At 40.3% G+C, this 16100-nt stretch overlaps 1 protein-coding gene across 14 annotated transcripts in view; it reads right to left on the reverse strand.

Moving 5' to 3' along the window:
* The window catches only part of ACACA (acetyl-CoA carboxylase alpha), a 277855-nt gene that overhangs the window by 186227 nt on the left and 75528 nt on the right, over positions 1–16100 (reverse strand). For all 14 annotated transcript variants that reach the window (XM_073797821.1, XM_073797819.1, XM_073797818.1 and 11 more), the window contains 12 exons: positions 13761–13931; positions 12601–12762; positions 11792–11955; positions 7867–8017; positions 6546–6649; positions 4662–4743; positions 4056–4201; positions 2533–2683; positions 2223–2357; positions 1723–1869; positions 741–929; positions 96–196 (listed from right to left, as the gene is read on the reverse strand). In XM_073797821.1, the coding sequence (XP_073653922.1) occupies positions 96–196; positions 741–929; positions 1723–1869; positions 2223–2357; positions 2533–2683; positions 4056–4201; positions 4662–4743; positions 6546–6649; positions 7867–8017; positions 11792–11955; positions 12601–12762; positions 13761–13931 (1703 nt within the window). The remainder of the gene's footprint in view (positions 1–95; positions 197–740; positions 930–1722; positions 1870–2222; positions 2358–2532; positions 2684–4055; positions 4202–4661; positions 4744–6545; positions 6650–7866; positions 8018–11791; positions 11956–12600; positions 12763–13760; positions 13932–16100) is intronic.

Below are 16100 nucleotides of genomic sequence, written 5' to 3' on the forward strand. Positions count from 1 at the left end.
AAGTCAAACCTGAAGTAAACCTCTTTGTGACTACTCAGAAGAAAGGAAGGTATGGGGATGCGCAGGTCTGGGAATCTGGAGTTCCATGTAACTACCTCTGCACCAGCTGGACAATGCTCTGAGTGTTCATGAAGAAGACTTCCCGTTCAGATTTCCGGTTCAGTGTAGCTGCGTGGCTATCTAGGATGTTGGCAATCTAAAGTATAAGAAAGGGAAAAAAAATGAAGCCCAGCATAGTAAAAGGACCCAAAGCATTAGCCTGCATAGCATCAACACTAGGAATCTTCTTAATTGTAACATGACAGTTTCTATCTTTCACATGTTGAGAGTAGCTGCAAGTTACCTGGTATAGTTTAGGGGCCCATTCATGATAAACAGGAAAGCAAAGGGTAATAAGTATGCTGCTGAGATAGTAAGGAAGTCTCTGATGATAGAACTACAAATATCCGCCTACTTTAAATTCACAAAAATACTTCTAATTAAGGCACAGCCCCACGAACAAAACTCTATGGGATACATGGCCAATATGCTTTCCTCTTAACCACAGATACTTTACATTTCACACACAGTACTTACCTTATTGGGCTTGTATCATGAAGCAGTTTTGTAAAGGGCACAATGATTAAACTTCAAAAGCACAACATCCAGACAGTAAGGAGGATCCAAACAGGAAGGAATCCTACAACATGAACTCTAGCATGGGCAGCCAGTAGAAAATGACAGTGTTACTCTATAAATACCTGCTGGCTGGGAAACTGACAGAGGACTGATGTGATGTTGCTAGCATACTGAGCCATTTCCTTCTTGATAGACTTCTCCACATTGGGGGGGATACGACCAGAGACACTGGTCATGATATCTTGCAGTTCTAGGAGAGGCAAGGAGGGATCTCTGAGGGTCTTCATCAACCGTTCAACCCAGTCTTTTACCTGAGAAGAAGGAAATAATAAAACAGGAACCAAACAAAATTAACACAATCCCCCAAATAAAATATCTGAATTCACTACCATATAGTACAGGAGTACCGTGTTTTATTGTGTGTTGCTTTTACTGTACTTCGCAAATATTGCATTTTTTACAAATTTCAATTTGTAAAACCCTGTGTTGAGCACCATTTTTCCAACAGCATTTGCTCACTTTATGTCTCTGTGTCACATTTTGGTAATTCTTGCACTGTTTCAAACCCTCCACCAGCAAAAAGATTACAACTCAATGAAGGCTCAGATGATGGTTAGCATTTATTAGCAACAGAGCATTTTTTAATTTAGGCATGTACATTTTTTTAGACATAATGCTATTGCACACTTAATAGACTACAGTATAGTGTAAACATAACTTCTCTATGCACTGGGAAGCCAAAAAATTCATGTGACTTGCTTTCTTGTAATACATGCTTTATCGCGGTGGTCTGGAACCAAACCCACAATATCTCCGAGGTATGCCTGTACTTACTTTGAAATTGCAATATAAGCACCTAACATTGTCCTTATTCTCTGGTTTAAATCCCAATTACATGCGAAGTCAATGACAGAGATAAGAAGCAAGGATTTAAAGACTTCAAATCCCACAGCTAATGGTGGGAGAGTTTCGGATCAAACAGCTTTCTTTTTCTCCCTCTTAAAAAAAAATCCTTACGTGACTTTTAAACGATCTTAGAGAACAGGTACCCTATTATGTATACGCCTTCCCCCACACCACCTCCCCAAGAAAAGTGATTCATACCCTGCTGCTAAAGAAAGGATCTGGAAGGCAGTATCCATTCATCACGTTGACCAGATTATCCAGGACATAGTGGAATACTCGATGGAGCTTCTCGCCTCTGAGTGCTGTGCTCTGGATCCGCGGCAGACTGCCTGTGTGAAGCTCAGCCTGTCAATCCCAATGAGAGGTCAAGTCATCCACTACCTTCTATTCAGGGTACAAACACACCACTGCAACTTAGATTCATCATGCAAAATCAAGACTCCTCTTCACCATACCCAGCTACAAGGAGAGAAGTCAACGGAGGAAGCATCATAAGGAAAATCACGGAATCTTAGTATCATAACTCTTACAAATTCTAGTTCCATAATACCAAAGGCACACATACAAGCCATAAGATCGGGCTAAAAAGCTTAAGGAAAAACTGGAAAACCAAGGACTGAAATCACTTGCCTTTCCAAACTACTGTTACCGTGTAATCAGCTCTTGGAGAGCAATATTAAAAGTATCTTCCTACTCACCTGCTGGACCTTGCTGGGGTTGTCCAGCTGCATTTTGGCTATTACACAGCCCGGGTCAAGAGCTGCTCCAGGCCGCTTGACATAATGGATACAGCCAGACTCTGCAGCTGTTAAGGTCATTACCATCTTCATGACCTACAGTGAAAAATAAAATCTCTTAGGACCTAGCTTTAGGGATTAATGACAGCTACTGACACTTCCCCTTTCTATTTTCTACTTCCTTTCTGTTACTCTTGAGTCCTAGTCAATTCCAGCCAACTCTTGTCCCACCTTCCCTCCCATGGCCCGGAAGCCCAATCACCACCCTGACCTCGATCTCAGCATAGCACTGGCCAGCGAACACATGGCCTCCATCCTCCACAATGTACTGGATTAACTTCCCAGCAGAAGGTGAGCGCATCACCGAAGGGTCATTTTCCTTCTCAAACACACAGGTTTTGTTGCCAATCGTGATGCGATACCTAGTAGATACATGGGAGTATGTAAGTCAATAAAGCACCTCAAATTGTAAAAGATAACGGTAGGATAATGTCAATCTTAAAAAAAAACCCTGAAAACTTCATTCTACACACACACACACACACACACACACACACACACAGCATTTATTGGATCCCTTTTTTAAAAAAAAAAATTATTTATTTGGTTGCACTGGGTCTTAGTTGCGGCTCACGGGCTCCTATATTTGCGGCTTGCTGGCTCCTTAGTTGTGGCAGGTGGGCTCCTCAGTTGCAGCACGCATGTGGGATCTAGTTCCCTGACCAGGGATCCAACCCGGGCCCCCTGCATTGGGAGTGCAGAGTCTTAACCACTGCGCCACCAGGGAAGTCCCTTGCATCTTTGTTTACAATGCCAAATAACCCAAATTTCCTTCAATAAGGGTCAGATTAAATAAATTATGATACATCCATATAATGGAATAATATACGACCATTAAAAAGAATAGGTACCTCCATCAAGAAGAAAAAATGAAGGTGATGCTGATGTAATAGCTACCATTTTTTGAACTATTATTATATCACAGACAATGTTCTACAACCTTTCCATGTGTTAATTCAGTTAATTACCACAGCCACACTGCATGATTGGTGTTGAACAGTATAAAAGATGTTAAAGGAAAAAATAAGGTACAGAACTAAATGTTATATTTATTTGTGAATATAATTAAAAGAAAAACAGTATGTACATATATGTAACTTGTATATACATACAAAATTTCTGCAAAAACATATGAGACTGTTAACAGTGGTAGCATATAAAAAGGGGAATTTATTTTTCATTGTCTGCCCAAACAGGAGTTGCCGAGAGACAATTTTTTAAAATTCATTCGTTCGTTCATTCATTCATTCATTCATTCATTTATGGCTGCGTTGGGTCTTCATTGCTGAGCACGAGCTTTCTCTAGTTGCGGCAAGTGGTAGCTGCTCTTTGTTGTGGTGCGCAGTCTTCTCATTGCCGGGGCTTCAGTAGTTGTGGCATGCGGGCTTTGGTAGTTGTGGCTCACAGGCTCTAGAGCGCAGGCTTAGTAGTTGTGGCACACGGGCTTAGCTGCTCCACAGCAGGTGGGATCTTCCAGGACCAGGGCTCGAACCTGTGTCCCCTGCATTGGCAGGCAGATTCTTAACCACTGCGCCACCAGGGAAGCCCAGAGTCAATGTTTTTAATTATAAATACTTCTTAATACTCTTGAAATTTTTGTTAAGTGCATGTGCTATTTTTTTTTTAATTAGAATAGAATCCACAAAAAGACCTTGAAAAATCCCAAGAGTTAGTGACTACTCAGAGAAAAGACTGATACAATGACCAGCAAATGGACCTTAAACAGCCACTCACCTATCCACCTCCTCCTTCATGTATGTGGTATAACTGCTGCCATCATAGGACAAGAGCAGTCCTCCATCACTCAGCCGATGCACATCTACTTCCACACATGAGCCATTCATGATCACCACGTAGGAGTTCGGGGACTGTCGCGTCACCTGTAGGAAATGAGACCCCGAAGAGACAAGTCAGTGTGTCCCTTCCAGGGGGAGTCCCAGACAAAATTTCGGTATCTCAGAGATCTAGGTAAGAAAGCTCTGCCAGAGAGGAAGGAAATTCATGGCACTGGTGCTCTGAACACTAGTGTCTGTGGGCATGGCTCAGCCTTGCTGCGAGCAAAGAGGGGGGACCTTAGATGCATCTCCCTGCTCTGGTTGCTCTCTGTCTCCTTTATCTCTTGGCTGCATATGTGAAATTAAGCAACAGCTAAAACATTTTCAGAGAATCATAAAATACTGCTTTGACACAAGGCTACTGACACTAATAATGACTATAATTTCACTAACACCCAGCCCTGCAGTAAACCAAACTTTCACCCCATCTCTTGACCTAAAGGAAGCAGGCTGACAAAGAGAGAGGCAAAGAGTACAACATTGGCTTCAGTGGGGTTCAGCATACCTTCAGTACATACTTGACTCCCTCATAGATAAGTTCAACATCTACTGTATTCAGAAGTGTATGAGCAGAAAGGACTTGACCCCTGAAAGAACAACAATGTGAGAGACGCTTCTAGAAAGTTCTAGAAGTTTACAAGGGAATCTCAAAGGTTATCAGTTATAGCATTTCAGTTATAGCATTTCCTGGAATAGTAAGACTGAAAACAACCTAAAGGACCATCATCATTAAGGGACTGATATATAAATTACAAAAAAGTCATATGATGGAATATTATGCAGCCATTAAAAAAGAAAGATGAAGCCCTTTATGCACTAACATGAAATACTCTCTAAAATACACTGTTAAATGAAAAAAGCAAGTGAAATTGTGTAGGACAGCTTCAGAGTATGCTACCACTTGTGCTTAAAAAAAATAGGTGGTAGGAAGAAACAAATATTACATATATATGCTTATATAACTTACCATATGTCTGAAAGACTACAGACAGAAACTGGTAACTTGGGTTGACTACAGGGAAGGAAACTGGGTGGCCAGGGAACAGAGGTAAGAAGGAGACCTTTCACTACATACCTTTTTGTGCCTTTTGAATTTTAAACCATGTGAATATATTATCTGTTCTTAAAAATAAATAAAATTAAAACTTGAAAAAATTTTGAGAAAAGCTCCAGTGCAATCAACCCTCCTCTACCCCTGTCAACTGAATTTTATTTGGGGTCTTAAAAAATAAAGGCAGTAGGCCATGGCTGGGTGGAGGGGAAAGGAAAGGACATTGCCAAGGAAGGAAAGAAACACTATCTCTTAAGAAAGACTTTGATAATAATTAAAGGAGGGAGTAAAAATGCAAGTGAGGCAAGTTGTTAATAATGGGTGAATCTGGACAAAGAATACATAGAAGTTGTTTGTATTATTCACGCAATTCTTCTATAAATCTGAAATTATTTCAAAACACAAGTTTTAAAAATAAATTTAAAGTAACGTTAAAAAGGTAAGGGGAGCTCGTAGAGGAGAGATTACGTGTGACATATCTGTACACCAGTAGGGAAACCATTTAACTAGGTTAGAGATTGCATGTTGAAGAACAGAAATGAGTATGGCTCGAGTGGTAAAAAGGCGCCATAGTATATAGGGAGTTGGAAGTCACTCTGAGGGATTTAGATCTGATACAGAAGGGAAATGTGAGCTGATGAAGGTTTTAGTGTGTAAGTGTAACATAGCGAAAGATTTTCATGGTAAGACTTGAACTGAAATCTCAGTTCAATTTTTAAAATTTTGTTTCTTTTCTTCCTTTCAGACACTTCAAAATGGAGCTGATGTAAGTCTAACAACACAGAAAGAATTAAAGTGCCTGTGATTAAAGTGCTATCAAATGATTAGCCTTGTGGACAATTCCTCCAGGGTCTCAAAGGCAGAGCTCAGTCTTCAGAACCAGTGTTGGAAATGAGTTTAGCCCCACACATACTTGAGAGACTCATGAGGTCATCTTGAATATCAGCCTCAATTATTAATTCCTGAAATTTTACAGGTCATATATGAAATATTCAGGGTTCCTTGCTAGAGTAAAACACCAGATTTTCATCACCAGGGCTTGGAGAGATTTGATGCTTGTACAGAACAGAATGTTTACTTCAGCTGGACTCCAGTTTTTAAAAAGCAACCTATTCTAACTGTGGTATAAACCAATTTCTAGAATCTGCCCTTAGAGCCCCAAAATCATTTGCCATAAACTCCTATATCCCTTCTCTCCCCTGCCTCCACGGTCAGTGAATAACAAGTAGCACTCACAAGCTGCCAGGAACAGAGAGAAGAATAAATGGGCCTCTGAACTTCAGTCCTGCACTCAGGACCACTAGTTAGCTTGCACAGACTATGAGAAGCAAAGCCTACCTCTCTAAGGAGTGAAGGAAGTTGGAGATGCTATTCCGCAGGCTCACATCTGCCACGTGCAGAGCCCCACACACAACTCCCAACATGGTGTCAGGTCGCTCTGCCTGAAAAGAAGGAAAAGAGAGCAGATCAAAAGCAGGGTCACTTGGCACCATGGCCCCTCAATTTTAATCAGGCTCAAATGTGCTGTGAAGAATCAGCTACCATTGAGAGTCTCCATCCTTATTGTCCAACTGATTTTTTTTTAACATTTACTCTTTTTTAAAAGTATTTTTTTTTAATTTTTATTTATTTTATTTATTGATTTTTGGCTGCACTGGGTCTTCGTTGCTGCACGTGGGCTTTCTCTAGTTGAGGTGAGCAGGGGCTACTCTTCATTGTGGTGTGCGGGCTTCTCATTGTGGTGGCTTCTCTTGTTTCAGAGCACGGGCTCTAGGCATGCAGGCTTCAGTAGTTGCAGTACGCGGGCTCAGTAGTTGTGGTACGCGGGCTCAGTAGTTGTGGCTTGTGGGCCCTAGAGCGCAGGCTCAGTAGTTGTGGCACACGGGCTTAGTTGCTCCGTGGCACGTAGGATCTTCCAGGATCAGGGCTCGAATCCGTGTCCCCTGCATAGGCAGGCGGATTCTTAACCACTGTGCTACCAGGGAAGCCCCCAACTGATTTTTGAGACAAAAACACATTTATTTTTAGAATCTGAATAGAGGTCTCATTTGAATAGAAATAAAAAACACCTTTCCCTCCACCCTCCCAAGATTTCCACTGAGCCAATCGAAGAGTAGCTCAAAAACAAGCTTTTGTCACAAATAAACTTCAAAAGGTACAAAGATTTGGCTACCGATAATCTCAAAGAAAAATGGTGTATAACCAAACTTTGGACCTCCAGCTAATTTACATGAATCTAACAATTTTATACAAAATCTTGAGTAATTTATATTAGCCCAGCGATTCAGGAACAAAGGGTAACTTCTGTTGATTAAAATGAGGCCCCTCTCATCAGTGCTTGGTAGATAGATGTAGAAGTTGGTAACTCTGAACCAGATTTAACATCAAGTGAGGAAAGAGAAAGTATTTCAATCCCTGCGTGCCTCTCTTCAAATATACCCTTGGAAGTAATACTACAACCTATAAAGTGACTGTGTAACACAGGCACAAGAACTCTTACAGTGCTAAAATCACACTGACACCTAGATTTTTCCACATAGACCAAGAACGATTCAGATTAGAATCAAATAAATTTTATCTAGCAGCATGGACTGATCACACCACAAGCCTATAAAAACCCAATCCCAGAAGTTGTTTGTGTAAGTGGAGAAATACACACCTGTACTTTTTCTGCTATCAGTCTGTCCAGCCAGCCAGTGTCAATTCTATTCATCTGAAAGCTTTCAGTCTCCAACAATTTGATCAGGTATTCGACTGTAGTTCGAAAGTCGCCCCGGATAGATAGTTCCTTCAAAGCCACCACCATGTTTCTGGGAGAAGGATAGAAGCAGATCTGTTTCAGCAACAAATGTTCTAGTGTTTTTCAATAACTTTCAAGAATTGTTTCATTCCTTTAGTTTCAGGAGGCGGGGGAGAGAGACAGACAGTTCCAAGAACAAATGAGGGTGCAGATATATATGTGCTTATTCCAGATAGAATTTTCAAGAAGTCAGCAAACTTATGAGTCTGATTAATATTACCATAAGAGCATCAGCAGATCACATACATTTCATTACATGGAATACAGAACAAATTATCTGCAAACCACCCAGTTTTCACTGTTCCCATCATTCCATTCATTTATTGCTGGCTAACGAGAATTAGGGCATAATTCCCCCCTCCTTACACCTTTTTTATTTTATTTAGGTAAAGTTTACATTTAATAAAATATACTTAAGTATATTGTTCAGTGAATTTTTACAAACACTAATACCTTAATTTAAAGGTTTCCATACAATGGAGGTAACTGGCTGGGGAAAGTCAGGTATTATTAGCCTGACACTGCATGTGAGAGTGGTGGTTTTTTTTAAGCTGCATTTTAGCCATCTGTGGAATGACTTGCTCATTACTTTGATTACTTTCCAATTAAGTGTTAAATGATCTAACTTTAACAAAATTTCAAATACCATGGGGTTTTTCCCTGTATACTTCTGCCCAGTGTTATGCTGAACAGGGCATGTCCCTACTTCAACAAATATTTATTATGCATCTCACAGACTCAAGACACATACTAGACTCTTAAGGGAGAGAGAATGTGGAGACAATAATCACTTTAAAAATATATGACAGGGCTTCCCTGGTGGCGCAGTCGTTGAGAGTCCGCCTGCTGATGCAGGGGACACGCACGGGTTCCTGCCCCGGTCCGGGAAGATCCCACATGTCGCGGAGCAGCTAGGCCCGTGAGTCATGGCCACTGAGCCTGCGCGTCTGGAGCCTGTACTCCGCAATGGGAGAGGCCACAACAGTGAGAGGCCCACGTACCGCAAAAAATTAAAAAATATATATATATATGACATAATATCATAAATACCAGTAGAGAGAGATAAGCAAAGTGTGGAGCGGTTCTAAGAGGGGAGAAAATCCACCTCCCTATGGTTTCATAAAGAATGTGAGATCTGACATAGAAAACAAACTTGTGGTTACCATAAGGGGAAAGGGAGGGGGGAGGGATAAATTAGGAACATAAGATTAAGTGATACAAACTACTATACATAAAATAGATAAGCAACATGCTTTTACTGAATAGCATGGGGAACTATATTCAATATCTTGTAATTACCTATAATGGAAAATAATCTGAAAAGAACATATATATATAACTGAATCACTTTGCTGTACACCTGAACTAATACAATATTGTAAATCAACTATTCTTCAATTAAAAAAAAGAAAAAGAATGTGGGATCTGAAATGGGATAAAAGTTAAGCTGGGATTATGACTGTGACAGAAATATTCTTCCAAGTGGTCCAGGAGTTCTCAGCCTAGACCATTATTCCGTTTCCCACCTCTACCCTCCTCTCTATGCCCTATCTCAGCCTGGCTTATTCCTATACATATTCCAGATATCAATCTAGAGGTCACTTCCTTTTGCGAAAACATCCCTGACCCTTTCTGGACTGAGTTAGCTGACTCAGCTCTACGCTCCTATAACACCCTTATGTAATCCCACTATCAGAGACGGCACTTCCTACACTGTGTTCAATTGTTTATTTGCCTCTCGTACTCTGGATCATAAAGTTCCATGAGGGCACAGACCCTATCTTGATCCTCATTATATTGTCAGAGCCATCAGATATTCAGTAAATATTTGTGAATGGATGGACAGAGGGAGTAGCAAGAACAAAGGGAAAAAGGAAATAAATTAGGGGTTGTGTTCAGGGAATGTTATGATTGAAGCAGAGGGTATGAGGACAGGAATGAGGGGCAAGTCCATTCATCCAACAAACATCTACTGAGTGCTTACTATGTTCAGGGGACACAGCAGCAACAAGACAGACACGGTCTTGTTCTCACGGTATTTAGATTACAGTCTGCGGGAAATATGGGTTGGGGCTATTCTGGAGAAGAATATGAACACCAAGCAGAAGAATATAGACCTAATATAATGAAGAAAGAAGAAACAAACTCTGAGCTGAAGAATGAACTTTAGCATGGTATTAAGAAGCAAGTTTAGGGACTTCCCTGGCTGTCCAGTGGTTAAGACTCTGCGATTCCACTACAGGGGGGTGTGAGTTCGATCCCTGGTCGGGGAACTAAGATCCCACGTGTCACAAAGCGCGGCCAAAAAAGAAGGGCAAGCTTATTGTAGAGACCATAATTTTCATATGCTAAACATTAACCTGGTAGCTTTACACTGTAGAGAAATGTACAGAGCAGGTCAGGAAGTAAGGAGCAAGGCTTTTGGAGCAGGTCATAAGACATGTCCTGTAGAGAATGCTCAGTGGCGTGCCAATCAGGACTGGAAACCTAAATACCAATAGCGGCCACTCTGGGGATGTAAATGAGTGAGGCAGACTGGACGGCAGCTGTGTGGACTAGAGAGTTCGTGTTTCTTCTAAAGGAAGCAGTCACACAAAGCTTCAGTTAACTTTTGCCAAGTGGAATACAAAACCAACCGTCATCCCGTTCTTTTAAGGGAAGACAGAAATCCATGTATTTACTTCAATCTCCCAATTTTTAAATATTGGTGATTTAAAAAAACTAACACTCTACAAGACAATCAAAACACATCTGTGGCTGTGACTAGTCGGAAAGCCACCAATTTGCAAGCTCTAGTGTAAACCTTCTTCACTTTGGCAAAGCAGGATAGGACTGAAAGAAAAATAAAAAGGCAACTTTTATACCAGATGGTTTTTCTGGTAGCATTGCTTTAATTCTGAAAACTCCACTTACAGTTTTGAATAAGTGGGAAGAGTTGTAGAGGACAAAATAGAGAAAATTTGAGGTTTCCCAGCTTCTAAACACATTATTAAAAACCAACATTATTAATAAATACTTACTGATTACACAATCTATGTGTGCAGTTTAAAGGTCAAAGGAATAGTATTAAATGCTTGGTTCAAGGAAATAGACAATTAAAAAATAGAACTAGATCAATTTTGGATAGATCTTCTAAAATATCTAACCTGTCAAAATTACCTCCTAGAGCCCTACTTTTCAGGCAAGCAAAACTGCTATTAAATATTTAATGTTTATGCTCAATAGAATATTAACTAATACCTATGATATACCAGTTATATTATACGCTGTGTGTATATTTCATAGCTCACTGAGGTCTCTCATATAAGCAATGTGGACAGTCCCCTTATGCCCTTTTCATGTAATAAGCAGTTTCATTTTATTATTTTAAATGGCTACGGGACATTTACAGCTATACCTTTATTTTGATGACAAATAACAGGTCTTATCTCTGACATATGTCAAGTTCTTGGACAAGAATCTACCTCCACCCCCAAATGACAACACCATTTCTATAGAAAAATATGATATTTTTAAAGCAATCAATTTTATAAGTTTATTAAAAACATTGAAAGCAAAAATACTTGAAAATGCTCAGGGCAACAGACAGAAAAACATCTGCCAAACACTGAATAAATTTAATACAACATGAATGTAAGTACAGTCAAAGATATATTTCTTCAAGAAGGTTATTCATATTAGTACTTTTATAGCAATACATGATTCCCATTCCCATGCTCACACCTTCACTGAAGATTAGCACAAGTTTATTCTCTGAAATGCAATCAAATGCTATTATACTCACGAAATTGCTTCCTCTCGGTTTTCTCCCCAGGAAAAGCAGTGACCGAACTGAGAATCAGCAAATTCATGAAGTCCCCCTGCAGCAGCAACACTGAAATAGCCCCAAACGTTCTTATTGCTGCGGAAATTCAGTTCCTGAACTGTTCCTGAGCTGGGCTTAAAACCCTATTAGAAGATTCACAGATATAGAGAACAAACAAGTGGTTAACAAGAGGGAGAGGGAAGGAAGGAAAGGAAATATAGGGGTAGAGGATTAAGAAATACAAACCACTATATATAAAATAAATAAACTACAGGAGTATTGTACAGCACAGGGACTATAGTCAGTACTTTATAATAACTTAAAATGGAGTATACTGAATCACTATGTTGTATACCTGAAACTAATATAATATTGTAAATTAACTACATGCAATAAATTTTTCAAATCAAAAAAAAAAAAAAAAAACCCTGTTAGAGAATGAAGAATATGAGATGATATTATATTTCCAAGGAAGAGAACGTTCATATACTCATTGTTCAGGTTCTGTGTAATCACACACACACAAAAGCAGAAATGATACACAAAAATCGTAAAGGCTTGCGAGCCAATGTCCAGTGCTACCGACCCACTAAGGACTCTACAGTGACTAAATAGGTCTAAGTGACCAATGGAACAGTGATTACTTATTTGTCTGCTCTTATGAAGCCTCTATGAATTTCCTTCTCCAGAGGAAGTCCCAAGATATTTCAGATATGCCCTCAGATAGCATCTTAATATTAAAGTTCACAGGGAAAAAAAAAGTGTAAACCTTTTAAGTGATGGGTTACCTCATCTGGATTTTCACTAGTGATCCGAGCAGCAATAACGTGGCCCCTTGGGCAAGGAACATGAGCAGAATTTTCAAAATCAATGGGAGCATCACCCCAGGGAGATACCCCATACATCATACGGATATCCTTGATTCTGTACAAAGGGATCCCCATGGCAATCTGAAAGGTAATAAAACACACATCACTCATTTTTCACAGTTACTTGCCTTAAAATGTGGAAGCTATCAGATTTCTCATTTCAGTAGCCACCACCTAAAACACCCTATTTTTATAGCCTGCATCCTACATCATTGAATAGGTGACTCTAAGTTACTTGAAACAAAACACACGTAAGGTGTTAAATACTCCCCACTCCTTAAAAAGTCCCCAAATCCCTAATGCAACAGACATGAGCTTCCCTCTAATTGTCATTTCCCCATCAAGGGATCAGAATGAAAATATCCAAGGGAAGAGTCAGTGTCAGTGGCTCTCCAAGTTCAGACAGCTCAGAAGTCCTAACTATGTCATAATTACTTCATAATTATCGCCACAAACCACTGGAGAAAGTATGTAAATCTTTATTTACTGGGTTCCTTAACAGGGACCACTGGGGACCAGAAGGGGTTCTCAATGTGGGCAAAGAATATGTTATTTACAAATAATATCAAACTTCATCGTGAACTATTACTGCTTCCCATAGCATTTGTTTCCTGGGCTGAATGGAGAAAATAATATTGACAGCCAGCACTTTAAACATTATAAAAATGAATGTGTGCTGCCACACTCTTGCCGTGAACAACCTCAGCCACCACTCTAAGGTGGAATTGCTTCAATTTAGAACACTAGGAAAAAGGAGTAGAGGACCATTACGATGTTTGTAAGGTTTCCTACAATTTAAACAACTGAGTAAAGCATATTATTTGTTAAGTTTCTTTCTGATATATGACATTTTATATCAGATGTATCTGGCTAAAAAATAATAATATTCCTAGATTTGTACCATATCAGGAAAACCAACCCACACATCCCAAGCCATAGAGCGCAAGAGATGAACATCACACGAGACTCAGATAAGGGGCGTCTTCTCTTAACAGACGTTGCTTGAACCAGTTTTGCAGGTATCTCTGACATTCCAAACTTCTGTAAGCAACTCTCTGATCAAGAGCAGGGTGACTCACCTGGAGCTGTGCCGCAGGGAGGTTGACATCGGCCACCATCTCTGTACAAGGGTGCTCCACCTGTAGCCGAGGGTTCAGTTCCAGAAAGTAGAAGCTGCCGTCCTGGCTGTAGAGGTATTCCACAGTCCCAGCACTCACATAACCAACCATTTTGGCAAGTTTCACCGCACACTCAAAGAAGAAAGGTAAGGCAACATAAGTATGTCACCTTGTCCAGCTGATGGGCTACTACTTATCAATACCTTCTCCCTCTCAAAGAGCCAGTGTTTATAAAGGCTTTTAGCCATGTGAGTGAATTTCACCCTCTCTGATTAAAACACCATGGGAGATTCTGCATTGTACACTTGTTCCTAGTATTTCTAGTATTCTTCCTAGAATACGAGAAATTCTTCCTAGAAACATGGCTGTCCAGCTAGAGACTAGATTTTCTACCCTCCCTTAAAGCAAGTGACTAAGTTTTAACCAATGCAACGTCAGCATTGGTGAGTGATATGCATAATCCCTGAATCATGTTTTGAAAAGGAATTGCTTGTCCTCTATTCCTGGCTTTTCCCTTCTATGGACTAGAACATGGTCATGACAGTGCAAGCCCGTTTCACCATGCAGATGAGAACATACTAAGAATGACAAAACAAAACAGAAAGAACCTGAATCCCAAGATGGTCTCATGGAGCAGCATGGTCCTACTGGTCCTGGAGAGATCACCTCAGATTATGATTGGAAGGAAAAATAAACTTCTATCCTATTGCGTGGTTGTACTTTTTTGGATCTCTTTATTACAATAGCTTAACCTGTACCCTAATCAATACAGAAACTATTAAATTCAGGTAGGATGCTGATATTTAAAAAAATTAAAGCATGTGATGCTGACTTAACAACAGGGTAGCAGCTCTCAAGGAAACAGATGCTGCAGACTGGAAAACTGGTGGCCTCCTTGTTAGGCATAAGAAAACATTTGGGAAACGGTCTCCTACAATAACTAGGAATGCGGACAAAACACCAACTAAGCCCTGAGAAAAGTGGTTAGAAAAAGTCAGAATGTGAAAAAAACCAAATGCCTTTGTATCCCCAAACCAGAAGATGAGATTCTCACCCTGAAGCAACCCAGTGCCAAAGATCAAGTCAAGGGGGCTGCTTTAGTATCAGCTGGCCTCAAGGTAGTCAGTACTGAACTGAGGAGAGAAAGAGGGCTGAACACAGAAGGAAGTAAATAAAGAGGAAAAGTTACGATGTCCAGAAATCTTGAGTGTGGTTACTCCTACCTAAAGCTGAATAGAAGCAAAGAGTCCAGAAACGTACTAAGTTTTGACGGAATTGTATTTCTAAACAAACCACAAATCTGGCTTTCAAAACCCATGATGGATAATCACAGTCATCTGTGTGGCCCCAACCCTGCACCAGCAGGAAGTGAGCGGTGAAAGCTCTGCCAAAGAAAGCATGGTCTCCAAAGCTCAGTCATAGAGGACCGTGAACAAGGAAGAACTTCCCAGAGAAAAAGGCCTTAACGGTGCCTTGAGGAATGACAGGCAAAGAATTTACTTCCAGAGAGCAGAACCAGGGGCAGCCAGAGGGCTAATGGAGGTATTACTCCACCACATGACAGGAAATCACCACAATTCCTACCTAGAAGAATTTGATAACTGCTATGGATCAGTGATTATTGCCTCTTTTTCATTCTTCTTTTTACCAAATGGGAGTTATCCTGTTCCTACTCCACCACTGTATATAGCAAAAGGAGGAATCACAAGGGGTAGGTAACTTGTATTCTAGGTCACTGGCCCATACAAAGCCACATGTACATATAACAGAGAGGACTGTACATTACCTAGAGAGTTGGACTTTGGGCTGAATATAGCAACTAGGTGGGACTTTGGGCTGTCTTCTTTGGGGAAAGGCTAAGAATGTTCCAAGAGTGACAAAAAGGGTGTGAAAGGATAATGGGTAGCCAGAGGAGCAGACACAGATTGTTAAATGCCCTCCAGTAATTTTTCATTGCGTCATCCATTTAGTAATAGAATCTCCTGAATTTCAGCTGAGCATATGGCCACCCAGCTAGTGACTACAATTCCTAACATCCCTTGCAGCTAGGTGTGATTGTGTAACTGAATGTTGTCCAGTGAAAAGTGAGCAGAAGTAATACGTGTGACTTCTGGCTCATATTTTTATATGCTTGCCTTCCAAGTCCTCTCTTTCCCCCTCCCACAGGCTACAGTGTGAACATATTCTTGCGAGCTAGCTTCAATCATAAGGTAATGACACCCTAGAACAAGGGTTGGCAAACTTTTTCAGTAAGGGCCAGATAATAATTATTTTCAGCTGTGTGGGCCATATAGTCTCTGT

The sequence above is a fragment of the Tursiops truncatus genome, chromosome 20, assembly GCF_011762595.2.
Source record: "Tursiops truncatus isolate mTurTru1 chromosome 20, mTurTru1.mat.Y, whole genome shotgun sequence".
Lineage (NCBI taxonomy): Eukaryota > Metazoa > Chordata > Mammalia > Artiodactyla > Delphinidae > Tursiops > Tursiops truncatus.